Source organism: Rosa chinensis, chromosome 5, assembly GCF_002994745.2.
Source record: "Rosa chinensis cultivar Old Blush chromosome 5, RchiOBHm-V2, whole genome shotgun sequence".
Classification (NCBI taxonomy): Eukaryota; Viridiplantae; Streptophyta; class Magnoliopsida; order Rosales; family Rosaceae; genus Rosa; species Rosa chinensis.
Window position 1 is genome coordinate 15,646,604 of NC_037092.1, and position 27,808 is coordinate 15,674,411.

General features: G+C 38.6%; 1 protein-coding gene across 4 annotated transcripts; it reads right to left on the minus strand.

Annotated features, from left to right (window-relative positions):
* Window positions 1-18,432: 18,432 nt before the first annotated feature.
* LOC112201707 lies at window positions 18,433-27,150 on the minus strand. Of its 4 annotated transcripts, XR_005800280.1 has the most exons (6): window positions 26,591-27,150; window positions 25,203-25,883; window positions 25,032-25,120; window positions 24,819-24,888; window positions 19,747-24,588; window positions 18,433-19,543 (listed from the first exon to the last, which is right to left on the minus strand). XR_005800280.1 is itself a non-coding variant. In XM_024342617.2 (5 exons), exon 5 carries the CDS (start codon window positions 23,985-23,987, stop codon window positions 20,625-20,627), a length of 3,363 nt encoding a protein of 1,120 aa, XP_024198385.1. In that variant the 5' UTR covers window positions 23,988-24,588; window positions 24,819-24,888; window positions 25,032-25,120; window positions 25,203-25,883; window positions 26,591-27,150; the 3' UTR covers window positions 18,433-20,624. The 4 variants fall into 4 exon arrangements, 3 of the variants coding, with proteins under 3 accessions (XP_024198385.1, XP_040362839.1, XP_040362840.1); XM_024342617.2 differs by having other exon boundaries at window positions 18,433-24,588; XM_040506905.1 differs by having other exon boundaries at window positions 18,433-24,588; window positions 25,203-25,903.
* Window positions 27,151-27,808: the final 658 nt, after the last annotated feature.

Sequence of the window (27,808 nt, forward strand, 5' to 3'; positions counted from 1 at the left end):
TCACGTTGATTTTATATATATATATATATATATATATATATATATATATATATATATTCAATAATGGAACCATGAGCAAGTCCTGCTAGCAAGTGAGAAAGTTACATGCCATTCTGTGGGTTTAAAGAGGTTTATAAGGTCTGTGGGTTTCCATTCTTTGGTGCATGATAATCGGATGTTGAAGAAAATGCTGGGATGCACAGTGAGTACTTGTATATGAATTGCCTTATTTGTATTATTCAATGTCATGTGACTACTCTTTTTGGTTTTGTCATCATCATCATCAGCCTGATCTTTCTCTCTCTCTCTCTCGGTTTTTTTTTTCTTTCTCTTTTTGTTGTAATAATGGAAGGAACTTAGAACCAGGTCTTGTTGACAAGTTGAAAGATGGCCAGGATGGCCTCAGCAGTAGCACACGTCTGGGTGATCAACCTCTAGAGGAGGGATTTATAAAGGTTTCTAGGGTGAAAATTATTGCAGTGGCACATACATTTCTATTTTGGTTACTATATCCTTTGTGGTGAGAATGGTACCCACCGACCTGAGGATTGTCCATGCAGGAGAATGGGCTCGTTTCTCACGGACTAAATCATGCAACTGCCCCAAGTTATATGCATGGTTGTGAGTAGTTATGTGTTGTAGGTTATGAATATGATATCAAGCTTGCACTTTGTGACTCATGGTTAATTGCCTAAAATATACAGCAGCTTAATTAGGGATTGATCAGTGTGTTCTATTCATGTATTTTGCCAATCTTTTGTAGTGTACTATATACATATTTATATATTCTTTTCCAGGTAACCAATGAAATAGATCAGCAATAATCAATCATTAGAGGCACAAAGATAGAGATAGAGAAAGACTTATCAGAAAGAAAGAAAAAAAATCAGAGAGACAGAGAGAGATAGAGATCATAGAAAATCATAGAGATCAGATGTGAACCAAAAAGGTAGAAATAGGATTCTACTAAGCATAACCAAACTCATTCCAAATAAGCATTACACTCCAATAAAAGAAAATACTAGAATCCCAAACAAATACATGCTAAAGTCTTCAAGAGTATAGCATAACATCAGCAAAATCCAAGCTAAATCCCAAACTACTGTTATCAGCTATTTTCTCCATCGGTAGCATATTTCTCCCCTGTATTCTTTAAAAATAAAAAAAATAAAAAGTCTTCTCGCCTGAAGTATCATAGCATGTCCATATTATTGAAACCAGAAAACAGTTGCACAAATTCATTTTTGAAACGAGTATAAATTATCGTACAATGTTATATGTAAAACTCATTAGAACTAGATATCAGCAATATTTCTTAGACTGATATATGTGAGATGTTTTGAGTCAAAATAGTAACACATATAAATACATAAAACCTGTAATCGAGAATTGGTTTTATGATAATGATCTGTTTTGAATTTGAAATTCAAATTGTATGGTTATTTGGATTAAACCAATCAGACAAAGGTATGGCAGTTAATTGACAGTTCCTTGATGGAAGGAACTGCCTCATTTGCCATGTCTATATAAGGAGATTGAACAGCCTACATTGATCCCTGCAAGAACACTACACACACTCAAATAATTGTCCCATCTAACAATTGAGATAAAGAGTGGATCTTAGAGAAGCATCAATGAACAGTGGCACTCCATCGTGTTAGTATCACATGCTCTTATAAATCTTGCTTTAAATTTACACTTATTCTACTGCAGATTATGCTTATTATTTATGATTCGTGTTGCTGTTGAATAACAATCTTGTATTTGACATAGTCATTATCTTACATATGAGATTATCGTATTATAGGATTGCAATGATTTACGCATCCTAACTTAGGATCAGAATACTATATCAATCCTTTATTTGTCATATTCATGTAAATCTGCAGACACTAGGATAGATACACTGTTGCAGTCCTAAACTAGGATGCGACTACTACAACACTCCTCATATGCCAATTATAGTATATGAGTTTTTATGTGCTTATTCTGAGATATTTCATTGCAGTCATATTGTATAATCTCTAACAATTGGTATCAGAGCCTACTATGCTCAAATAAAGATTGTTAAAGTATTTGTTTTAGTCTTATTCTCATGATCATCTTAGAATTTGATACTAGTTTACATATTACTGCACAACCGGTTCTTGAACTAGAATCCTTGCTGCAGTTTAAATTTGTTTAACTTCTGCATAAGTGGTGCCCTTGGATATTCATGTTATGATTTTCATATTGCACTGCAAAGTTAATAACGTCATCATGCTTTATGATTCATGATTTATCTGCGATACTTATCTACAAGATAATACATGATAATAATCTTGAAGATCTGCAGAATAGAATATTTTCAGAAATTACTGCATATATGATACAACACATTATGCTGCCAAAGTAGCCATGTATTCAAGATTATATGCAAATTGAAGTGTTTTCTAGATCATCTTATTCATACATGTATATCATACCATCGAAGTGGTTGTTGTATAAATGGATAAACTGACTCATTTATCAACAGAAAACATAGACTCACTTATACTTAAAATTAATTTGATACTAGTTTCCAAAGAAATTAGTTTCCAAACATTTGGTTATTTGAGTTTACATATATGCTTCAATAACATTCATGTGACATTAGAGATCGGTGTATCACAAATGATACCAATTCTTGAAAATGTTATAGCTTATTGATCAGTATGTAGTTTTCCATCAAGATGCTAATTGGATTAACATATGGGACCTATATTTCTGGTGTATTAATTATTTCACTGGAACAATATGATTGATTTAAATTCATTGTATCACAGCCATGCATTTTCCCATGAGTATCAATCAAATTGAACTCCTCAATGGCTTGAACTTTAAGAAGTGGAAGAGTGACATAGAGCTGAACCTGGGAATCCTGGACTTTGATCATGTTCTGAGGGAGGAACCACCTGCAGACTTACCTGCGAATGCAAACAAAGAAACAAGGGACAAGTTCCAACAATGGCACAGGCACAACAGGATGGCCATGATTTGTATGAAGAAAAGCATGACAGATGCTGTGAAAGGGGGAATACCAGACTCAAAATATGCAAGAGTGTACTTCAACTCAATTGCAGAGAAATACAAAGTATCAGACAAGGCTGAAACTGGAAATCTGATGAACAAATTGATCAGAATGAAATTCAATGGTCAAGGAAACATGAGAGAGTATATAATGCAGGGCATTGACATTGCTGGAAAACTTAAGGATCTGAATGTGACCATTGAAGACTCTTTTCTGGTGCACTTGCTATTGAACTCACTGTCAGAACAATACAGCCACCTCAAAAGCCTCTACAACACACAGAAGGAAAAATGGAGTTTAAATGAACTTATCTCTATTTGTGTGCAGGAGGAGGATGAAGTGAATAAGAGAGGCAAAGCAGTGAGTATCAATCTCATGTCAAAGCCAAAGTTTAAGAAAAGCTTTGGAAATAAAAGGTTCAAGGGAAGCACTTCTAAAGACCCTATGAAAACTGATCTGAATAAGGGCAAGTCTCTCAAGCTCTCAGGTCCTAAGAAATGTTTCTTTTGTAAGAAGTTAGGCCATTTCAAGAAGGATTGTGAGGGATTCAAGAATTGGTTGAACAAGAAAGGTACATTTCTGTCAAAAACTATTTTTCTTGTAGAGTCTAAAGTTTTTAATTTTGACAACTCATGATGGTTTGATACTGGCTCACCTATACATATTGTCAATTCATTACAGGGATTATCAAGGATAACAATCCCAAGAAGGAATGAGACAAGAGTTTGTGCAGCAAATGGCCAAAAGGTGGCAGTTCAAGCAGTAGGAGTTGTTGAATTATGTTTTAGGAATAAGTTTGTATTAGTATTGAACAATGTTTACTGTATTCCACCAATAAAGAGAAACCTGATCTCAGGTTCTCAATTTGTATTAGGTGGTGACTATGGATTTTCTAGTAATAATATAGACATGTATTTCTACTTTAAAAATGTTTGTTTTGGTGATGCTAAGTTGATAGATGGTCATTGGTTAGTCGATTGTGTCAATAATGCAGTATCCCAACCTCAAGATGTTCTGTCAATAAACAAATCATCAGGATCCAAAAGGAAGAGCAATCCTAGTTCTTCATCTTTTCTATGGCATAAGAGGTTGGGACACATTTCTAAGTCTAGGCTACAAGAACTTGTTAAGCAAAGTATTTTACCTCAATTAGATTTCGGTGATTTTGAAACTTGTGTGAGTTGTTTGAAAGGCAAGATGACTAATGCTAGAAATTTTGGTTCTAAAAGAGCTGAAAACTTGCTTGAACTTATTCATACAGATGTATGTGGTCCTTTTCCAGTCCAAACTATTTGTGGAAATTGTTATTTTGTCACCTTCATTGATGACTTTTCTAGGTATTGCTTTATTTATTTAATTTCTGAAAAGTCTCAAGTCTTAGATGTTTTTAAAGTGTTCAAAACTGAAGTTGAGAGAGAAACTGAAAAACTTATCAAAATGGTAAGATCAGATAGAGGTGGTGAATACTATGGAAAGTATACTGAGAAAGGACAACACAAAGGTCCTTTTGCCATGTATTTGGAAGAATGTGGCATTAAAGCTCAATATACAACACCATACACACCTCAACAGAATGGTGTTTCTGAAAGAAGAAACAGAACCTTAATGGATATGGTAAGGAGCATGTTTGCAAAATCAGGGCTTCCAAAGTATTTATGGGGGGAAGCCTTAAAGACGGCCAACTATATATGCAATAGAACACCAAGTAAAGCTGTTAAAGGAACTCCTTTTGAGCTTTAGTGTGGATACAAGCCTAGCTTGAATCATATGCATGTATGGGGCAGTAAAGCAGAAGCAAGAGTCTATAACATGGAGAAGAATGATAAGTTGGACTCACTCTCTGTCAGTGCTCATTTCATTGGATATTCAGAAAAATCGAAGGGATTCAAGTTCTATAACTCAAGAAGAGGCACTAGAATTTTTGAAACTCACAGAGCCACATTTTATGATGAAATATTTGATGATTTTGAAAAGATAGATGAAGGTTCAAGCATAGAACAAGCACATCAGAATATGGAAGAATGGTTCGTCTATCAGGATTGCAGTGATGTATCAGTCCTAAATCAGGACTGCAGCAATGCATCAATCCCAGATCAGGATTGCAGTATTACACCAGTCCTAGACAATGAGACACAACTTGCAGAAGCAGTGGCATCTGAAAATGAAAACGCAGTAGCAGAGGGAGTAAATGAAAATCAAGTTCAGTAATCTGAAAGTGTTGAAAACTCAGAAATAGATATTGCTGGTGCATCAGAAACAGTGAGAAGATCTACCAGAACCAGAAAACCAGCAATTTCTAATGACTACAAGTTGTACTTAACCGAAGTTGAACTTGATTTGGGGGAAGAAGATCCAGTATCACTAACAGAGGCTATGCAATCAAAGCACAGTGAGCAATGGACGATGGCAATGCAGGATGAGATTTTGAGTAAGCAATGGAAGATGGCAATGCAGGATGAGATTTTGAGTATGTCCAAAAATGAAGTTTGGATTTTGGTTGATAGAACAGAAGATATGAAACCCATAGGTTGCAAGTGGGTTTTTAAAACCAAAAAGGATGCAAATGGAAAAGTGGAGAGGCACAAGGCCAGATTGGTTGCAAAGGGATATAATCAAAAGGAAGGTATTGACTTCAATGAGACATTTTCTCCAGTTTCAACAAAGGATGCATTCAGAGTAATCATGGCTTTGGTGGCACACTACAATTTGGAGTTGCACCAGATGGATGTCAAGACAGCTTTTTTGAATGGAAGTTTGCTTGAAGAGATATATATGTTACAGCCAGAGGGATTTGTTGATGATGAGAAGAAAGTCTGGAGACTCCAAAAGTCCATTTATGGACTCAAACAAGCATCCAGACAATGGTATCTAAAGTTTGATGAAGTCATTACCAAGTTTGGATTTGAAGAGAATAAGTTAGATGAGTGTATATACTGCAAGGTTAGTGGGAGTGAAGTGGTATTTTTGATCCTATATGTAGATGATATTTTGCTAGCCAATAGCAATATCAATCTACTGAAATCTACCAAGGAGTTTTTGCTGCAGAACTTTGATATGAAGGACATGGGTGAAGCGCATTATGTTCTTGGAATTAAGATTACCAGAAACAGAAGCTTGTGCACACTTGGTTTGTCTCAGAAAAACTATATTGATAAGATGCTACAGAGGTTTGGTTTAGAGAAATGCAGGTCTGGTGAATCACCTATGTCAAAAGGTGATAAATTGCATAAAGGTCAGTGTCCTCAAAATGCATTGCAAAGGAAAGGAATGGAGAAGATACCGTATGCTAGCTTAGTTGGGAGTTTAATGTATGCTCAGGTTTGCACTAGACCCGACATAGCTTTTGCTGTGAATATGTTGTCAAGATACCAATCAAATGCAGGACATGAACATTGGGTGGATAGGAAGAAAGTTTTAAGGTATTTGAAGAACACAAGAGATCATATGCTTGTGTATAAGAAATTGGAGGATCAGGAATTAAGAGTAAAAGCTTATACTGATGCATCCTACAAGCAAGACTCAGATGATTTGAAATCCACATCAGGTTATATTTTCATGCTAGCTGGAGGTGCAATCTCTTGGAAAACAAACAAGCAATCCTTAACAGCCACTTCCACGTTTCAAGCAGAATACATAGCCATTTATGAAGCTACTGCACATGCTTTATGGCTAAGAAATTTCATATTGAGATTGGGGATGGTAGATTCCATATAAAGACCTCTGCCTATTTATTGTGATAATGTTGCAGCAGTATTCTTCTCAAAGAATAACAGAAGAACATCTGGTTCTAGAAACATAGATGTTAAATATTTTTCAGTTAGAGAAAGTGTTAGAGACAATGAGGTGGAGGTGATTAAGATAGGAACAAAGGAGCAACTGGCAGATCCTTTAACCAAGGCGTTACCAGTTTCTGTGTTCATCAATCATGTGAAGAATATGGGAGTCTTAGATTCTATAGATGTGTGATGCATTTCATGTGAATTAGTTATATAAATAAATTGTATGACTCTGTATTTATTTTAATCAGTCAACTTCATGAAATTCATTATCTGATATTCATTATTAGAATGAAGCTAATTTTCAACATTCATTTGCTGTATAGATTATGGATGTACATATGCAGAAATTCTAATGCTGATATGAAATCAGCAAATATAGATACAGCTCTCTATCAAGTTGGAAATGATTTTGGATCATACATCTATTACAAATCGATTACTGTATATTTTGAAACATGTACAAAATCATACTTGAGGTAGTTCATGTGATTCTGCTCATTGTATTGTGATTTTAGAAGACCAATGTTTTATCAAAACATTGTAATTTTCTCTAGTTCAATGCAGTTAAGTATAATTGACAGAACTTTGAAAAACAGATTGTGTTGTTGGACTCAGGTGCACATTTTGGAAGCAACTCATATATATATATAAACAATCTTGTTGATATCTAGTTCAGTGGGAGATTGTAAAACTCATTAGAACTAGATGTCAGCAATATTTCTTAGACTGATATATGTGAGATGTTTTGAGTCAAAATAGTAACACATATAAATACATAAAACCTGTAATCGAGAATTGGTTTTATGATAATGATCTATTTTGAATTTGAAATTCAAATTGTATGGTTATTTGGATCAAACCAATCAGACAAAGGTATGGCAGTTACATGACAGTTCCTTGATGGAAGGAACTGCCTCATTTGCCTTGTCTACATAAGGAGATTGAACAGCCTACATTGATCCCTGCAAGAACACTACACACACTCAAATAATTATCCCATCTAACAATTGAGATAAAGAGTGGATCTTGGAGAAGCATCAATGGACAGTGGCACTCCATCGTGTTAGTATCACATGCTCTTATAAATCTTGCTTTAAATTTACACTTATTCTACTACAGATTATGCTTATTATTTATGATTCGTGTTGCTGTTGAATAACAATCTTGTATTTGACATAGTCATTATCTTACATATGAGATTATCGTATTATAGGATTGCAATGATTTACGCATCCTAACTTAGGATCAGAATACTATATCAATCCTATATTTGTCATATTCATGTAAATCTACAGACACTACGATAGATACACTGTTGCAGTCCTAAACTAGGATGCGACTACTACAACACTCCTAATATGCCAATTATAGTATATGAGTTTTTATGTGCTTATTCTAAGATATTTCATTGCAGTCATATTGTATAATCTCTAACAATATACACCCAAAAAAAAAAAAAAACTTGCTTTACTTGTGTGTATTACCTTACAACTGTATATATTATTAGACTTGTTTCCCTTTATCATACTGTTGCTTATAACTACTTGAAGAAGAATCCTACATGCATGACTATGTATGACTATGTACAGTTCAGATGTTGAAGAAAATGCTGGGATGCACAGTTCACGGAATTTAAACTTGCATGACTATGTATGGTTATGTATGAGTACTCAGGTACATGCATGATGTGTAGAACATGCATGATATGTATGATTACGTATAAGAAGCCAATATATATATATATATATATATATATATATATATATGAATCTGTAAATTTCCTAGCATTCATAGCAACATTTTGACCTTTTGAATCCCATCAATAATGAATAATCTACGTAGCCTTCCCCGGTCCAAATCACACCCGCTAAACCTCTCGTGACCCACCACCACTATGATGCTACAATCCAACTGCTTCCCCTGTTTCACAACCTTGGTCACTCTCCTCACCCCAGCACTTTCTCGTCAAACCCACCCTTAATCTTCTCGTTCTTCAATTTCCCAGAAGCACCTAACTTTCTCAACTTATAAAATACTGTAACGAGGTTATTCTGGAATTCTAATTAATCCAAGTACACACATGATCGATTTAATCATATCAGACTTAAAATAACTTAGCTGAAGATTTTGTTTACCTTGATTATGATCTTTGGCTCCATCTCCATTCATTGTTAGAGAGAGAAACTACAAACTTTGTAGATGAATGAGAAGACGAATTAGCAGTGAATACTTTGGGTGATGAGAAAAACGATAGTATTAGAATTTTATTCCTTAAGGTTTCTTTAACCGCAGTAGCTAATGGAAGGCATAACTATTTTTTTTTTCACGCTGGTTTGGTTTATTGTTGGTTAAATGCAGGGATAATTTAGCCTGATATTAGATGGAAAAAAAAAATCCACGTGGGAAATTCTGACTGGGGCGGCATACCATGTGGCAGTCCTATGTGGTTCTACTGTAGGATAGAAAAATTTCTCATAATTTACATCAAGTCAAGCTTATTCTACTACTTGCCATATGATCCCAACAATTGCAATTAACTTCTCACTAAGACATGTATACAAATAGAAAACAGAACAAAAGAAAACATCATGTTTGCATCCTATACTAGTACCTTGATTTATTTTATTGCATGCTTGTACCCTTAGACATAAGGATTGTAAGGACCTGTCTATTATTCAATATTCATACATATGAAATATAGAGTGAACAACACGTATATTATAGGTTACTGAAATAAGCACTCCAATTTTTACAAACCACACTCCCTTAATCAATTTACAAAATTACCCTTAAACTTAGCTATTTAGAGTCCCAGAACTCCTCCTTCTGTCCTTATTATCTCTTAATTTTCTCCTTCTACATTTTTACCTTTGACCCTTAACATCCCCCCTCAAACTATTGGTGGTAGGGCCAAGCACTAGGTTGCAGCAGAGTCCTTTGATAATAGTGTTTGAGCCCAAAAGTAATTTTGGCAAGATCCATTTAGGGGATTTAGCATAGCAGGCCGATACTTGCGGCCTAAAATTAAGTCTACTTGGGTTTGGGTTATAGCTTCATCCTTTCCGAGATCCATAAGGAAAACGAGCCCTTATTGGAATCAAGTAGCGGAGATTGAATAAGAAACTTCAATCAATAATCCTTCTATGGAAAGGAACAGTCAAAACCCTAGGGTATAAATACCAGGTTCAAGGACGAAACGACACAACTCTTCAATCAACTAATAGCACAGATTATCAAAGCCTCTCCGGAGCAAATCTGCCTGCAACCTAGTTGCAACCCAGCGAAGCAAGGGTACTTCTTCGCAACCCAGCGAAGCTAAAAGATACGCTTTAGCAAACTCGTTCTTTCTCCAAACTTCCCGGTGATTGCTCTTCTCAACCTACAACGTTGAGTATCGATTCAGTGACTCGAAGAGATCACAAGCAAAGCCCTTATCTGTAAGGCAAAAAGTCCTTTTCTGAAAGTCATAGAAAAGAACCTTGTGACGAGGTTGGTGCTCTCCTCGTCGACAGCGTTTGACAAAATTTAGGTCAAGGGACTCCCCGACGACTGCACCCCACGGTGCTGGCATGCCTGCGCACACACTCAAAAGAGAATGTTTGCAACCAGACTGGTTTTGGAACCAAACAAACAGTTTCAACCAGGAGGAATGAGTGGTAGTGCCTGACATACCACAGAATGAGAGGCATGCCTACAATGTAGTAGAGTGCTATCCGGAATTGCAAAAACAAATCCCTTGTGATTGGAAATTGCATTTGAAGCTGGAGTGATCATTAAAGGAGACTGAGTAAGGCTGGATAACTGAGGTGTAGCCGCAACTTTAGACTGAAAAGGAAGTTGAGAATTTCTATGATAACATTTGTACGCAGAGTGACCAGGTTTGTCCCAAATTTGGCATACAACCGAAGAACTTGATCCCTCTTGCTGTTGTTGAGAATTCCTGTAATAACACTTGTATGCCCCATGACATTGTTTCTCACAAATTTGACAAACAATGTTTACCTCTGTTTCCATCAAAGTTGTTATTAGGAAAGTTAGGATAAACATCACCTTGCTGTAAATATTATAATTGCTAGAAGTAAAGCCATCATTGTCTCCATTGTTGTTAAAATTTCTGCTCTTGTTCATATTAAAACCTCTGTTGGAAAACCCATCACTACTGTTATTGTAGCCTTGATTGATGTTGAACTGAGATCTTGATTTGCTGTTAAAATTTCTGCCTCCATTGCCATTGCATCCACCGTTTGAATAGCCTTGACTTTAGTCATCAGAAAAGTAAGGAGAACCTCCTTGTGGACTAAACTTGTTACTTCCACCATGTTGCCGTATGAGATTCTCATGTTGCCGAGTGAAATTTTTATTTGAAAATTTTTCTTTGTGCTGCACAAGATCTCCATGTGACCCAATTAAGTTTCCATTTTGTATTAGAGACCTATCACCATGATGCCAAGTGTAATCACTAGGAAGATGGTTGTAAAGAGGTTCTTGTACAATACCGGCCAGGTGATTGAGAAAGACATGTGCCATTGATTTGAGCTGGTCCTGCAGGCCTAGAAGCTGGTACTTTCATCATGAATCCATTATTTTGGAGTTGAGGTACAGTACTCATGACATAGCCACTTTGTGTTGCAACAGCCCCATTATTTATCAGAGCATTTGGAGTATACGCAGCATTTGGGATTAATGGACCATTGTGAACAAAGCCAGAAACTTGTACCACGGTTGTAGGTTGACTTGTAGCAAGTGGAGCAAATCCAATTTAAGGTACTGAACCAGTAGGACCAGCTACATAGTTTCTACAAGTATTCACAACACCAGTTGGCATAACATGGCAATTGGTCACATGTGGATTGTAAGTTGCTTGTGGCACACCAAATATGAGGCAACTTAGGTGTTACAAACCCAGAGTGAATATCAACATAACCATTAGTACCAAACAATTTAGGTGATGTGTTGTGCGCAATCATAGCTGCTAAAGACGATAAAGGTATTGCCCTATTTTCAAGTTCGATCTCAAATTCTACAGCAATGACCTTATTTCATCCATAGTCATATTGTTTTTCCCTCTGATAATCTGTCTGATATGACCATATTCACTAGGAAGTCCAGCAAGAATTAATATTTTATTGTAGGAGAATTGTAATTGTGTTTATTATTGATAATAGGAGCCCTTTATATAGGGAGTTACAAGGTACACAATAGGTAATAGAATCCGAATACAATTTAATACCTAGAACACTTTCCTATTACAACTCTAAACCTTAGTTTGTAGAGGCACACATTATGTCGACATCCTTCAACACTCCCCCTTGTGCTGCTCAAACTCGGTGATGACGCTTTGATTGTTGCCTCGTTAAAAACCTTGCCAGGTAACAAAACCATGTGGGACAAAAATAACTCTGGTCGAAGGACAAAAAGAGCACAACAGGTCCTTCACTCTTCGAGATCGAATATGTAGACATCATGCCTCCCCCTTTTGTCAATATCTCCCCCTGATTGCCACAATCATGGGAGTTCGGATAACTTTCTCAATCCGATGCTCTTCACATGTTTCTCGAAGGTGGATTTTGGTAACGACTTAGTAAATAAGTCCGCTACAATATCCTCTGATCGGATTTGGTTCACTTCAATATTTAGACGTACTTGTTGTCATTTTGATGGAGGGGAGGAGGAGCACGGAAGGTGGCATTTTGCCTTGTGGGGTCCGATCCCACACTTCCGTCATTTTTTTTCTCTCTGTAGGGATAGAACAAGCTCATATCAATCGTACCTCTCAAATATCGAAAGATTGTCTTTATACCAATCTAATGGCGTTGCGTTGGCGCGGGGCTATGTCTAGCCAACAAGTTTATAATAATTGAGGTGTCCGGTCTTGTATTGTGCTAAGTACAATAATGCGCCTATTGTACATAAGTAAGCACTTCTGCTATTAACACGTCTTCGTCATCATCCCTGGGACGAAACGGATCCCTTTTAAGGCCAAGACTACAGACGAACATGGGAGTGCATTTTTGACTTTATCAAAATGCCTAAGCATCTATTAACACGGTATACAAGTTCTGAATCTAGACAAAACTGTGTTCTCAAACTCAGATTTAAGGTGTTCAGCGGTTTCCCTTAACTCTCAAGGGTTTCAATTATGTTTATCAACATAAACCGCGACAATTGCAAATCTGAAACTTGTCATGGAAACGTGTGAGCATAGTTCATCATATCCCTTCCCAATCAAGTTGTCATTTTAATGAGCATTTCAACCTCGTTGCAAATACGCTCCGTGGTCTAGAGCCACTTGACTTGGATAAATGAAGTCCACAAGAACCTTCATTATATTCCGTATCTAGATCCCCATAGAGATACGTAGTGACCACATTCGTAAGCTGCTTGTTCAGTTATTTGGAAACTACCAAACCGACAAGGTAGTGGAGTGCAATGACATCCATTACGAGAGAATATGTCTTCTCGTAGTAGATTTCAGGGCGTTGTGAGAAACCTTGCTCCATAAGGCGAGATTACCTTCTCTTTTTCTCATCACACTATCTAACGAAGACCTATTAATGTCAATAGGTTTTATGTTAGGAGGTGTTGGCATCTAAGGCCCGAAATCCTTCCTCTTCGTTAGTGAATTCAATTCAACCTGGATCGCATCTTTCCATTTAGGCCAATTTTCTCTACGTTGGCATTCTTCAATGGAGTAGGGGTTCGATGTCATTGGTCTCAACAATTCCACGTCCTCATGTACACTAGTGTAGTTTATAGAGATCTCTATATTCTCAGGAATTGGTTCTAACATTGAGGCGTCCCCCAACGATGTCTCTTGAACATAACCACAATTCAAAATATTCTCATGAGACGGATTTTGAGTATCAATGATCAATTGATCAAGTTGTGCCAAACTCGCTCTCTTCTTAGGGCGAGAATCCATCGAACCTATGGGTCTCCTACTCTCTCTAGCGAAACACATGGCCTATGACGCCATTATACCATCTTTGCAGCGTCACCATACCACCATCCATGGTGGTGTTGCCGTACCCATCTTCTCTGGGTGGCACCATGTTCTCTTGTGGGGACATCAATCCTTGCAGGCATGTTTGCAGCAGGTATATATGTTCTCGTCACTTTTAGGGGATCAAGATGAGACATAGTGGGGACAGACCACGACAATTCCTGTCGTTCCTGTTGAACATTGACGTTCTAATCTCCCCCTAACGACGGGAAGACTGTCTCATCAAAGTGACAATTCGCAAATCCAGCGAAATAGAGATCGCCTGTCAAGGGTTCTACATAGCAGACTTATAGTTGGAGACTCATGTCCAACAAATATATATATGCATTCGTTACAATGACTCATGTTGATGCATTGTGGCAGCGCAATTGGCACATGAGCCGCACACTCAAATATGCATAAATACGAGATATTAGACTCGAACCCAGTCACTATCTGTAATGCAAAAAAAAGTTAAGTGGCTCCTATGAGTTGTAGACGAATTAGCATAGCTGCATGCGATATTGCATAACCCAAGCGGAAATATTGGTGCGCATTACCAATGTCCGGGCTACCATCGTAGTCGTTTAATTGTGGCTTTTCCGCGAGATCAATTGGGTGTGTAGATATCAATACCCAATGATATGCAATAGTCATCGAAAATTTTTGATGTAAACTCTCTACCATTATCAAGTCAAATTAACTGAACAGGATGATCTGGGTAGTGAGCCCGTAGCCATATGTTATGTGCTAGGAATGTAGTGTAAGCAGCATTATGAGTGGATAATGGCACAACACGGAACAATCGTGTTTGCGTATCAACCAACACCATAAAACATCTATACGGTCCGCAAGTTGGTTAATCAAATCCACAGAATTCCCTTAGATTCTTTGTGAGAATGGAATTATTTCCTCAATCTCCTTTGCATAGGATGGTCTCAATCCTAAATAACATGCTTTACAGAATGAAACATGGGCCTTATAATCAACCAATGAAGGTTTTGGTTAAGCCACAATGTCACAATGGACTTGAGAAGTAGGGAGAGGAGTTGAATAAGGGTTTATGGCGTCAATGCCATGTATTTACCGCAGGGGGTAGGCGGCGTCGACCATGTGTGGCTGGTCTTTGCACAATCATGGCACCATGAGGGGCATGTGCAGCTCCTCGAACCAATTATTGGTTCTTACTTTTCTTCGTTCTAAAAATGGATGTCCGTGTAAAGTCTTTAATACACGGATCATCATGCCAAAGCCTATATGTGTCAGAATCCCATAAGTCATCTCTCATGACATGGTTGGATTCAATAACTCGAATAGTGGTTGCATACAACCCACTAGAGCGACACATAAGTTTCTCTAATACTCGTTTATGTCCGTAGTAATTAGAGGTGATGCAAAGGAACTCTGTCCATTCTCATAATGTGTTTCCACATGAAACTATTGGCTCTTATATAATAAAGTTCGAATTAAGGTATGTCCAAGACATTAAGTAAAAGAATTGACACTTTATTAATAGCCAATGATTACATCAAAGTTTCCAAAATCTAATCCAAAATAAAATCAAACTAAGACACATTCTAGTCACTCTATCCGTTTGGTAACTCCAATCAAATATGACCAGGAAAGTAGATAGAGATGTTGGTGGAGCGAGGCTCTCTTAAGTACCAATAATCTCAATGACTTTCCTAGACATCACATTTTATTGGGTCCGCCACATAAGAAAGAGTTAATACAATTGTCATTTATTGACTAAGGCGTATTGCCATTACAAAAGTTCTTGGAAAAATAAAAGGACTAATCTAATCAAAATCTGTTGTATCCTTGTGCACTTCATCTTCAGCTTTGAAGTCCTCTATGGTGAGATTGACATCTCCACCATCTTCTTCTTTTCTTTCTTTTCTTCTTCTGGGCCCACTCCTTCTCCCTTCTTCTTTTATGCGTCTTCTTCTTCCTCTTTCTGTTTTGCTGGGTTTTTTTTTTTTTTTCGACAGTAGGAGTTGCTGCTGCGGGGGCAGACTGCAGGGGCCACGGGTGCGTAGGGGCTGCAAGTGCTTGGCGGGGGCTGCTGTGCAAAGGCAGCAGCAGTGGCTAGCTGCTGCGGGGGAGTCGTGCAAGGATTGCAGGCGCACGAGCGCGCTGGGTAAGGCTGCAGGACTGTGGGCTGCAGCGGCGGAGGGGGGGCACAGCAACCGGGCTGGGCAGGGTGGTGAGGCTTGCGGCAGAAGTCGAGCAGCAGCAGGGACTTGGTGCTGCGATGTGGCTGCAGTGTAGCTGCAGGACTGCAGCAGGTTGTAGGCGGATGCGTGCGGAGGCTGCAGCTGAGGCAGGCAGCAGCAGGGCGTAGGGCTTGAGCTTGCGGCAGGGAGCAGCAGAGTGTGCGGCTAGGGACTGTAGGGCTTGTGGCAGGAGGGCTGCAGGCTTGCGGCAGTTTTTGGTGATTGGGGTTTTTTTCCTTTTTTTTTTTTCGGCTAGGGTTAGGGCTCGTATTGTAGGAGGATTGTAATTGTGTTTATTATTGATAATAGGAGTCATTTATATAGGGAGTTACAAGGTACACAATAGGTAATAGAATCCGAATACAATTGAATACCTAGATCACTTTCCTATTACAACTCTGAACCCTAGTTTGTAGAGGCACACATTATGTCGACATCCTTCAACATATTTTCATATCCTGGTCTGACATTCTCACTCCTAAAGCAGCCAATTGATCTCTAACACTTTTAAATTGCAATAAGTATTTCTCTATTGAATCAGACCCCTTATGGATATTATGTAAGTTAGACATCAATTGCATAATGTGATACTCAGAAGTTGAACCATATCTTTGCTTAAGAGTAGCCCATACTTCCTTTGAAGTTTGACATCCAATCACGATAGTAAGTGCATCAGCAGAATGCATATTTGTAATCATACAAATTAAGAGATATCCTGCTCCAACCCACGTTGTGTTATCATCTTCAACGTGAAATTGAGATGGACAAGAATAAGAACTATCAACGAATTTGAGTAAACCATGGCCTCAAAGATAATGTTGCATCGGAAACAACCAAATGTGATAATTGGTTTCATCAAGTCGAACGGAAACAGTAAAACACACCAAGTCTAAACAAAACACAGTAAAACGGTATAATTACAAATCGATTAAGCCAAAATTAGCATATGGGGTTCTTGAAGAGAAGCATACCCATGGCGTTTTCTGTAGGCGTTGAGGTGTTGACAGGGTGATCTCCAAAGATAATTGCTGAAGCTTTGTTTTCATATATCCAGTGTTCGATTGTGCTTTTCTTCAAGAAAAGAAAAAAAAAGTTGTTAATTGTTGAAGCTCGGTGAAATTTGGTGTTCTTGAGGTTACAAAACCCAAGATAAGTCTGAAGCGTTCACCGCATCTGCTAGTGATTTGCAACTATTGGACTAAGATCTCTCGCAATTATTTCGTCGAACACCTACTGTGCATTTCAATCTTAACTCAGTTGGACTACCTCTCGTTCGATTTTTGGATTTGTCTCAACATAGGAGGTTTCTTCGATCTGGAATGGTTCTTGAATCATGCTATATCAGTAATTCTATTTGAGACGAGTGGTGTTGTATGCTGAACAAGTGATGACTGATCGAATTATGCTTGTTCTCTGTTGATTTGTACATACATGGAAGTAGATGATGAGATATTGTTGTGTTGCAATACCAAGCAAGGTGTAGCAAGTTGTTCGTATCCATTGATAGTTGAGCTTTTTGTCATCTACAAAATTCCACGTTGGTTAAGCATTTCTTGTATCCATTGTTGGTTGCTATCTCTACACTGATTGTTTAGCATCCATTGAGATATTCTTGGTTGGTCTACTCTATTGGTCTGCAAGATTAATTGATAAATTTTTGTTCGTTTCTTGAAGAAGCATTGTAGAAAAGTTACAGAAGAACCATTATTGTTTAATGAAGATTCTTGATATGGAAGATTGCTACTTGTTCATAGTTGATTGACAAGGATTTCATGGATTTGCAATAGACTTGTCTAAAGTGCGTCTGTGAATTGTAAGAGAGGACTTCCAGGCTTTGGACCAAGGCATTACTGTTGTTTTTGTATTTTTACATTCAAGCAACTAGTTTTTACTACAGTGCTTCAGTGGTACACTGAATCATGTATAAGAACACTGTGCTACAGAATTGTCTTCTCTCCAACTTCACCAATCTAATCAGAGTAAGCTTAGATGACTCTAACTATGTATCTTGGAGATTTATGTTAGAATCAATGTTGGTGGGGTGTGACCTAATGGGATATATTGGGATTTCAAATGTCCATTCCTACTCTCAATCAAGGGCAGCATCCATTCCTAGTTTCCTACTTAACCTACTTTAATGTCCAGTAATCCTTCAGCTTCCATTGGGATTTCAAATGACAATGCTTTTCTTTCTGAAACTCTTCTGAGAGATCAGAATGGCAACATGAATTGCTCAAGGAAACTGAAGCTTTATCAACAAAAGTCACTAAGCAGCTCACGTCTACTCCTCCGAATAAAAGACTATATTATAGGCAGGCCTCTCATCCGATGAAGCTAATAAGGGTCCAAACCCATAAATACAAGAAGAGAGCGAGGAAATAGCAGAAGAAAGATAAAGCTGTGATATATCATAATTAAACATGGTAACCGACTAGTATATATAGGTGAATAAACCAGGCTAGGAGGAAGAATTGGACACCTGTCCAATTCTTCAGTCATTATCTATAAGGTATCCAAAGCCACAGCTAGCAAGCACTACTTTAGACAGCTCATTCCTAACATCACAAGGCCTCCAAAAGGATAATAATAACCAATTTATAAATATTGGATCAGTACTCCAATATCCCATCCCCCATTCAAACATTGCATGATCTAACCCTTGAACTCAGGAAATCGAAGTTGAAAAGACTCAGCACTCTCCCAAGTAGCATCCTCCTTCGAGCTATTTTTCCATTGAACCAACCAACGCACTTCAGGTGAATTACCCTTTTAAATAAAGCTCTCTCCAAAATCTTAGCAGGAACCCAATTCTCCTTGTTTGAGTCCAAGTTGGGAGGCAGATTTGGGGAAGGAACCACAGAATCTCCAAGCTTTTTCTTAAGTAGGGATACATGAAAAACTGGGTGCACTTTAGCAGTAGCTGGGAGCTGAAGCTTATAAGCAACCTTTCCAATCCTCTCAATCACTTGAAATGGTCCAAAGTACTTGGGTGACAATTTATAAGATTTTCTTACTTGAACAGACCTCTGTCTATAAGGTTGAAGCTTCAAGAACACAAAGACAATTTATAAGATTTTCTTACTTGAACAGACCTCTGTCTATAAGGTTGAAGCTTCAAGAACACAAAGTCACCAACAGCAAATTCCCTCTCTGTGTGATGCTTATCATAATAAGTTTTCATCCGTCCCTGAGCTTGCTGCAAATTTGTCTTCAATAAAGCCAAAAGATCATCCCTATTCTTTAGCGTGATATCCACCTGATGTACTGATGTAGAACCAGGAACATAAGTTTGAATTCGAGGAGGGGGCACCCCATATAAAGCTTCATATGGAATCATCTTGATTGCTGAGTGGTAGGTAGTATTATACCACCACTCGGCCCACGGTAAAATCTCAGGCCACTGCTCCTTCTACTCACATATTACGCACCTGAGATATTGCTCTAAGACTCTGTTTAGACACTCTGTCTGGCCATCAGTTTGAGGATGGTAGGACGTGCTCATACAAAGCTTAGAACCCTGCAATTCAAAGAAATCCTTCCAGAAAGCACTCAGAAAAATAGGATCTCTGTCACTGATGATATTTTCCGGCATTCCATGCAATCTAAATATTTCTTTGATAAAGGATTCAGCCACAGACCTTGCAGTATAAGGATGGCTAAGAGCAACAAAATGTCCATATTTAGTTAATCTGTCCACAACAACCAAAATAGAATCCTTACCTGCAACTCGAGGAAGACCATCGATGAAGTCCATTGATATGTCAGTCCAAAAACCAGAAGGAATGGGATTAGGTTGAAGTAGGCCAGGAGGTGCTATAGTTTCATAGTGGACTTGTTGACAAACCATACACTCGGAAACAAAGGTTTTCACTTGTTTCTTAATACCAGGCCACAAAAAACTCCTTGAGATCCTTTTGTAGGTTCTCAACCATCCTGAATGACCCCCTTCTTTCCCACAATGCAGTTCCTTGATTATCTTGACTCTCCAATCATCAACATTTGGGACAAAGAATCTCTTCTTATACATCAACTGACCATTCATGATAGTGAAATTCTTTTGTGAAGAAGTACCGTTCTCAATGTCACTCACTACTTTTATGGTGTCAGGATGAGTATGACATATAGCAGCAATTTCCTTCATGAAGTCCATGACAGGACTTGAAATTCCCATCAAAGAATTGAGCTCAGCTTGTCTTGAAAGTGCATCAGGAACAATATTTTGGGGTCCAGCTCTATAAGCAATACTGTAGTCATATCCTAACAATTTGAGCAACCACTTTTGTTGTGCCGGCGTAGTGATTCTTTGGTTGAGAAAGTATTGGATAGTCCTATGATCAGTGAGGATCTTGAAACGGTGTCCTAACAAGTAAGGCCTCCAATGCTGAACCGCAAACACCACTGCCATCATCTCTTTGTCGTAAACACTTAATGCGAGATGTTTCGGAGCCAAAGTCTTACTGAGATAAGCAATGGGATGTCCCTCTTGAGACAAAACTGCTCCCAAACCATGACCAGAAGCATCACACTCCACAGTGAATTCCTTTGAAAAATCAGGGAGTGCAAGTATTGGAGTGGTTGTCATAGCCAACTTCAAATCTTCAAAAGCTTTTTCGGCTTCTAGAGTCCACTTGAAGTTGTCCTTCTGAAGCATGTTCGTTAATGGTTTGGCAGTAATACCATAATTTTTTGCAGAATTTGCGATAGTAACCAGATAACCCCAAGAATGCCCGTAATCCCTTTAAAGTCATGCGCTTCTTCCAATTCCTTATGGCCTCAATCTTTTCCGGATCAACTGAAACTCCCTTATCTGAGATGATATGACCTAAATATTCCACACTCTTTGTACCGAAAGCACACTTGCTCAGTTTTACCTTAAGTTGATTGTCTTCTAACCTTGAGAATACCCGAGAGAGATGCATTAGATGTTCTTCCAACGACTTGCTGTAGATCAATATGTCGTCAAAAAATACCAAAACAAATTTTCTTAAGAAGTCATGAAATACTTCGTTCATCAAGGATTGGAAAGTTGAAGGGGTGAGACCAAATGGCATAACTAAAAATTCGTAATGCCCTTGATGAGTCCTGAAAGCTGTTTTATGCACATCCTTAGGGTGCATACGGATTTGGTGGTATCCAGACCGTAAGTCTAACTTGGTGAAGTACACTGCTCCATGTAACTCATCTAAGAGTTCGTCGACCACCGGAATGGGAAACTTGTCTTTAACTGTCACCACATTAAGAGATCGATAGTCCACACACATTCTATTGCTGCCATCCTTTTTCTTGACTAGAATAACAGGAGAGGAGAAAGGACTTGTGCTATGTTGGATCTGTTTTTCCACCAGTAACTCGTTGCAGATTTTTTCGACCTCATTCTTTTGAAATTGAGGATACCGATAAGGCCTGACACTTACTAGAGTAGTTCCTGGTAGAAGCTCAATTCTATGGTCTTGCCTTCTATGTGGGGGTAAACTGGTAGACTTATCAAAAAGGGTAGCAAACTTGTTGATTAATGTCACTATAGCAGGATCTACAAAATTCAAGGAACCATTGTCCGCACTCGAAATCTCCATCAATTGTATGAGCATTGCTTGTTTTTCTTGTTTCAAAAGTTTAGTCATTGTAGCGCCACTCACCAAGGCAGTGTCATTATCAAGGATACCTTGCAACATAAATTCTCTACCTTGTACAGAAAACTTCATAGTCATTTTCTCATAGTTCCAGATAATATCACCAAGTGTCCTTAACCACGAAGCTCCCAGAAGCACTTCACAACCATTGATAGGTAACACAAATACCTCCGTGTCGATGGGTGTCCCTTGTAACTGCATCTCTAATTGCATTTTTCCAGAGGTTTTGACATGTGGTCCGGTTGCTACTACCACTTTCAAAGAACTCAATTTATTTACCTGCTGACTAGTATTATGCAACAAACTAGGATGAATAAATGAGTGAGTTGCCCCCCCATCAATCAATACATGAACCGACTTATTGTTATACCTTCCTTTTAGTTGCATGGTTCTGGGATTGTCAATGTCACCAATAACATGTAGTGATACTGTGAGTTCATCAAGTTTCCTATCCCTACTTGTTCCCTCTGAATCACCCTCTTCAAGTTCAGGTGGGGGTGTGACAAGTTCACTTTCTTCTGGAATCCCTTCAATTAGTAAGGCTCTTCCCTGCCCAGATGTCTTCTTGCAAACATGACCACCCTTATAAGGTTCATCACAAAAGAAACAAAGGCCTCTTGCCCTTCTATCATGGTAGTCATGCTGAGACAATTTTCTGTCAGCTGAAGTAGAGCTAGATGTGTGCATATTCGACCTCGTCCCTTGAGCAGAAGTAAATCTGTTGGATGGAAGCGATGAGTTTCTGCCACTAGAAGAAGAAAAATTGGTGCTTCGTTGATTATAGGTTGGGGTTGAGCTGGAAACTTGAACTCTCTGAGAAACTCCTCCTCGCTGCCTCATATGCCTCTCTTCAAAAATCATAGCTAATTCATATGCTTGATAAAGAGACGTGGGCCTCATTGCCCTCACATCCACACTAATATCCTCTTTGAGACCACCCAAGAAACAAGCCAACAGAATATCATCAGAAAATCCAGGTGCTCGTCTGGCATATTTGTTAAATTGTGACTTAAATTCACTAACAGTCCCAGATTGAGATAACTTTGTCAATGCAGCTTGATAATCTGTTCGATTGTGAGAACCAAATTCCCTCATCAAAAGTTCAGTAAAACCAACCCAAGTGCCTGGATAATGATGCCGAAATAAATGCCATACATCTGCAGCCTCATCCACGAGATGCATTGCAGCAATAGCAACTCTGCGAGCTTCAGGTATTTGATACAAGTCAAAGTACTGCTCCGCCTTATTCAGCCAATGAAGCGGGTCACCACCACCAAAAGTCTGGAAGTCAAGACGCATCTGTCTCATTGTAGGGAGGTTGGGATCCATGTCTGGTTGCAACGGAAATTGAGCACCCTGAGGTTGATACTTATGGTTGTGAATTTGTGGTTGGTGAAACTGAGGATAAGATGTAGGATAGGTGGAGTAAGTAGCTGGAGCTTGAACGGTATGTGGTTGAGTTGGTGACTGAGTGGTAAGATAATGGTTCACAGCAAAAGGCAAGGTGGGTCTATTTTGTGGTCCATTATTGTTGCTGGGGTATGCATGCCATTGCGAAACATTATCGCTGCTAGAATTAGCCTGCCACTGAGGGTAGTATGAAGAGGCACCAGAAGGACCAAGAGGCATGGAACCACCATGAAAAGAATTGCCAAGTATATAACCCATAGTAGGAGCAGGCATATTATGAGAATGGAACCCTGGGTAACCCATGCTTGGAACAGGAATATTGGATGAATGCGATACATGATTAGGAAAATTGAAATCAGTATAAGCAAGACCACTAGGAACATCACTAACAACAACAGGACTACCACAAGTAGCAACCATTTTACCACGTAGAATACTAGCACTAGCTCCAGAATTAACATGAGTATTAGCAGGAGAATTAGATATGGGCAGAGTAGTAGCTGTCAAAGAAACGATTATACCTGAAGAAATTTCACCGGGAGTGAAGCTCAAAATACCCAGACCGTGAGGGTAAATAGGTGAAGGAGCCGAAACCGTAGAAGTAGACGGTTCAGAAGATGGGATAGATCCAAATTGCAGCGGGTTAGGAGACAACGGAGCCGGTGAAGAATGATTCACCGATATAACCCGAAGAGCACGAAGTTCGTCGAGCAACTGAGACTGAAATTCAGCGTTCTGAGCTTGAATTTCAGCGTTCTCAGAACGCATACGCTCGTGAGAAGCACGAATCTCGTCGACAGAGTCGCGAACTGCTTGAAGTTGGGCTTCGGCCACTGTCTGTTGCGCCAAAGAATCCATTTCCACCGCTGAAAGATCCTTCGACGTAGGATGGGTGGTGCCGCCCTTACGCGCCGGTCCCATGATAACTAGGCTTTGATACCAGATAATAAGGGTCCAAACCCAAAAATACAAGAAGAGAGCGAGGAAATAGCAGAAGAAAGATAAAGCTGTGATATATCATAATTAAACATGGTAACCGACTAGTACATATATAGGTGAATAAACCAGGCTAGGAGCTGTCCAATTCTTCAGTCATTATCTATAAGGTATCCAAAGCCACAGCTAGCAAGCACTACTTTAGACAGCTCATTCCTAACATCACAAGGCCTCCAAAAGGATAATAATAACCAATTTATAAATATTGGATCAGTACTCCAATAGAAGCTATCAGCAATGTCAATCCCTGCCATTGCTTCCTCCCGGTTGAAACAAGCACTCTTTGTTGCTCTCTTCTAAAAGAACTAAAGCTGCAGTTATTCATTGTATTCGGGAATTCATCTTGCAATACAATTCTGTTTCTTCTTCTTCAAGTTCTCTCATAAACTGTAAGTTTTGTTGATTCCTTTCAAGTACATTATCCAAACCTCAAAAGGCTCACCTCCGTTCAAACAAATTTGGGGTTCAGTTGTCTCCTTGAATCCAGCACATACCGCCTTTAGGACCCCACTTCGTTCCAGTTTTCCTTCAGATTAAGAAACCAAGAAACTTCAGCTTTCTCATTAAGCAAATTCATATATAGGTACTGGCAACAGGTGAAAATTAAGTGATTATTTTAATATTATGAAGGACAGGAAATTCAGAAAAATCATGAATAGGCAGGCATAATCAAATAATATATCAACTCATAGAAACCAGTGATCACCACATAATGATTTGGTAAATCAATAAAACTACTAGGAAAGCTCTACAAACCTCGATATTGAACATTCTTAAGCACCAATGTTGGCAAGATGGTAACATCACCACGAGATCCTCGACCAACCTAATCAAATATAACCAAACAAAAAAAGAAAAGAAACAACAATAAGATTATATGTCCTAATATCAGTCCACTTGGGCTATATGTGGTTTTGAAATTTGAAATAACCTATACATTGAACCAACATTAAGGAATATATGTATGACCTGGATTTCTTGTTCAGCTTTAAGCACTTCTTTCTCCACATCATCTTCAGGATTGGCCATGCATTTTTTTATCTGGTCAATAGGCAAATCTGTTGCAAACATATTCGAGTTAGTAGAAATGCCTAACAAACATTATTCAGTACGCAGAAATCACAAGGAAATAGCATTTACCAAGTGATTTCATGACATCCTCAGCACATTCTTTACTGTAACGCTTTTCTTTCATGGAACATCTGATATGGAAGTCTGTCACATAATCCCACCAGACCCGTGACCGGTTTCTCTCCTTGTCACTCTATGCACACAAAGCTGCCTCAAGTTCTCAAATACCACATCCTTCCCTTGGTACCCGTCTCCGAAATTTTCCTCCGGATCTAATGCACAGTATCTCCCCTCGTTTATGCATTGAGACTTGCATTGAGCGGTAAGGACAAAAGCCTAGGGACAATACCAAGTTATATAGTGTGGAGTGTAGAGGGTGTAACCCCCTTTCTCATACTATATAACCCAATCAAGTTATATAGTATGACCCCTGAAATTTTTGACAGATCTCATTTTCTCATCACAGCAAGCCCCGCATACGTCATTGCTGTTTGTCCAGAACTCATATTCAACTCTTTGATCAGGTGACTCTCTCCAGTCAAGTTTTACTACAATATCTTCGCTGTTTTTCACAGCATTCTTCAAGCTGTCACCAAATGATTTCTCTATCAAAGCTGATGGAATTCCAATCTTCTCTATGTAACCATCTGCATCAGTGCTCTCCTCTGGGGAGTCCATTGTAATTAGAGGCTCTTCAACATTGTCAGCCACTAAAACGGCTGTAGCTCCTGCCTCTTGAGCATTCCACACCTTCAAACAAAAGTAGCAACCTATGAGAGCAGTAAGGCACTAGGATAAACATCAAAGGACATCTGTGTAGCATAATTGGAAGCATAAAGCTCTCTCTTTTAATCAATCTATCACTCACAAGCATTAAGTTAAGAAAAGTGTTAATCTTATTAAACAATTTGAAGACAAGCCTATCCGGATTTTATTCAATCATATCATCCCATTGTGGATTTCAAGAGCAATAACCATAACCTGAAGAAATGAAACTAGGAAAATCTCCTTTGTAGCACGGAAAAACAAAATTTTACGAAGAGGTAAATGAAATTTCAAATTTACCAGGATTTTTAAAAATGAAAAGAGGATAGTGCCTTGGCACAGAGGAATTGGAAAGGCTAAGCCATAAAGTAATAGGCTTTTGTTAAATTGGAGAACAAGGAAAAGCAGAGCAATCTACGTGAAAAGCAAGTCCACAATCTCCAAATAAAGAAAACTCTCACCCATAGCCTCAACACTGTCTACACTGAAACAAAAGTAAAATCAGCATCCACTGAATTTGGTTACTCTATTAGAATCAATTTTCATACCAGAAACGAGATAACTATTACATAAACAAACAAATACCCATTTCTATGCCATCAACTAAAAATTTGACAAGATATTAGAACCCAAATAGGAAAAAGAATTGGAATTTAAGACGTTGAGATTGATTACAGATAGAATTGGCTTACCGCCACGATCAAGAACTACAATAGTGGGGCGAGACTTCTGAGACCGGAAAGGCTTATCACCCTCAAAAGCCTCACACCCAGTAGACCCTTTCTCAGGATACACCACAGTACCCAGTACCCACTAAGGAGCCTCCATAGTCCGGCAGACCAAAGTTTCCAATAGCACCATCATGCTTACCCTTTACAGTCATTGGATACAGAACTTTAATACTACCCGTCTCCACCACAAACCGTCCATAAACACCAACATGTTGTTCAAGAACAGCCAACAGCACGAGTAAAAATTAACGTAAACTTCGCTAACAAATCCATGCAGTTAGGCTTTGATTATCATCAGCTACAAAAGCTTGCTGTGATGGGTTTTGTGTTGTATGTGTTTTTGTGTGGGAGAAGAAGAGAGGTGGAGGGGACGTGTCTGAAAGGACTTGGCAACGTTCTACTGGAGCGGAGTGGAAAATTGGAAAATAAGAAAGGTTGGTTTGGTGGGTTTTCAGACGTTTGTTTGTCTTATAGAGAGAGGGTTTAGCTTTCTCTCTCAAAGCTCAAAGCTCGCTGTAACGTAAAGGGAACGACAGGTGAGAGAGAAGGGTCGTGTAGACGGAGTCATTGGAACTAGGAAATGGGAGAGGAAGAAATTCTCATGAATAATGATTTCCGTAAGAACAGTGTAGTGATGACTTTCTCGCCAGCTGCCCTATTGTCTGGTTGCCACCGCATCCATTGCCATAGCTGTATTGCAATTGTGATGATGCATATTGGAGCGCAAACTGTCATACCTAAGCAAATAATATATATCTTATAACCTCCATCTAAACCCTAATTGAACACAAAACAGGCTGCATTTTGGAAATTAGATGAACAAACAGTTCATAGCTTACTACCTTATTAGCCCAACACTATGTAGCTTATTAGGTTGTGCTCTAGTTTTACAAACGCAGGTCAAATAGTTGCAGTGCCGAGTATTGATGTTGGCAACTACGAGACAATCAAATGTCTAACCAATTCTCAAATTAACCAATTAATATCCTCTAATATCTTAGTCCATTTTTTTCTTTTTAAAAATTTCATTTTTGTTGAGTGAATTTTAGTTGATAACCATAGTTTGTTTCTCTCTCATCAAACGAAACGGTGAGATCTCGGAAATTTTATTTTTGTTTTAGAGAAACTGAATTTGAGAGGAATTTGCTGTGTATTCTCATTGATAATAGGGGCCTCTTT

What these genes read in the sequence shown, in the direction of transcription:
- LOC112201707 (XM_024342617.2), bottom strand. Translation starts at nt 23,987, where the DNA reads ATGGGACCGGCGCGTAAGGGCGGCACCACCCATCCTACGTCGAAGGAT.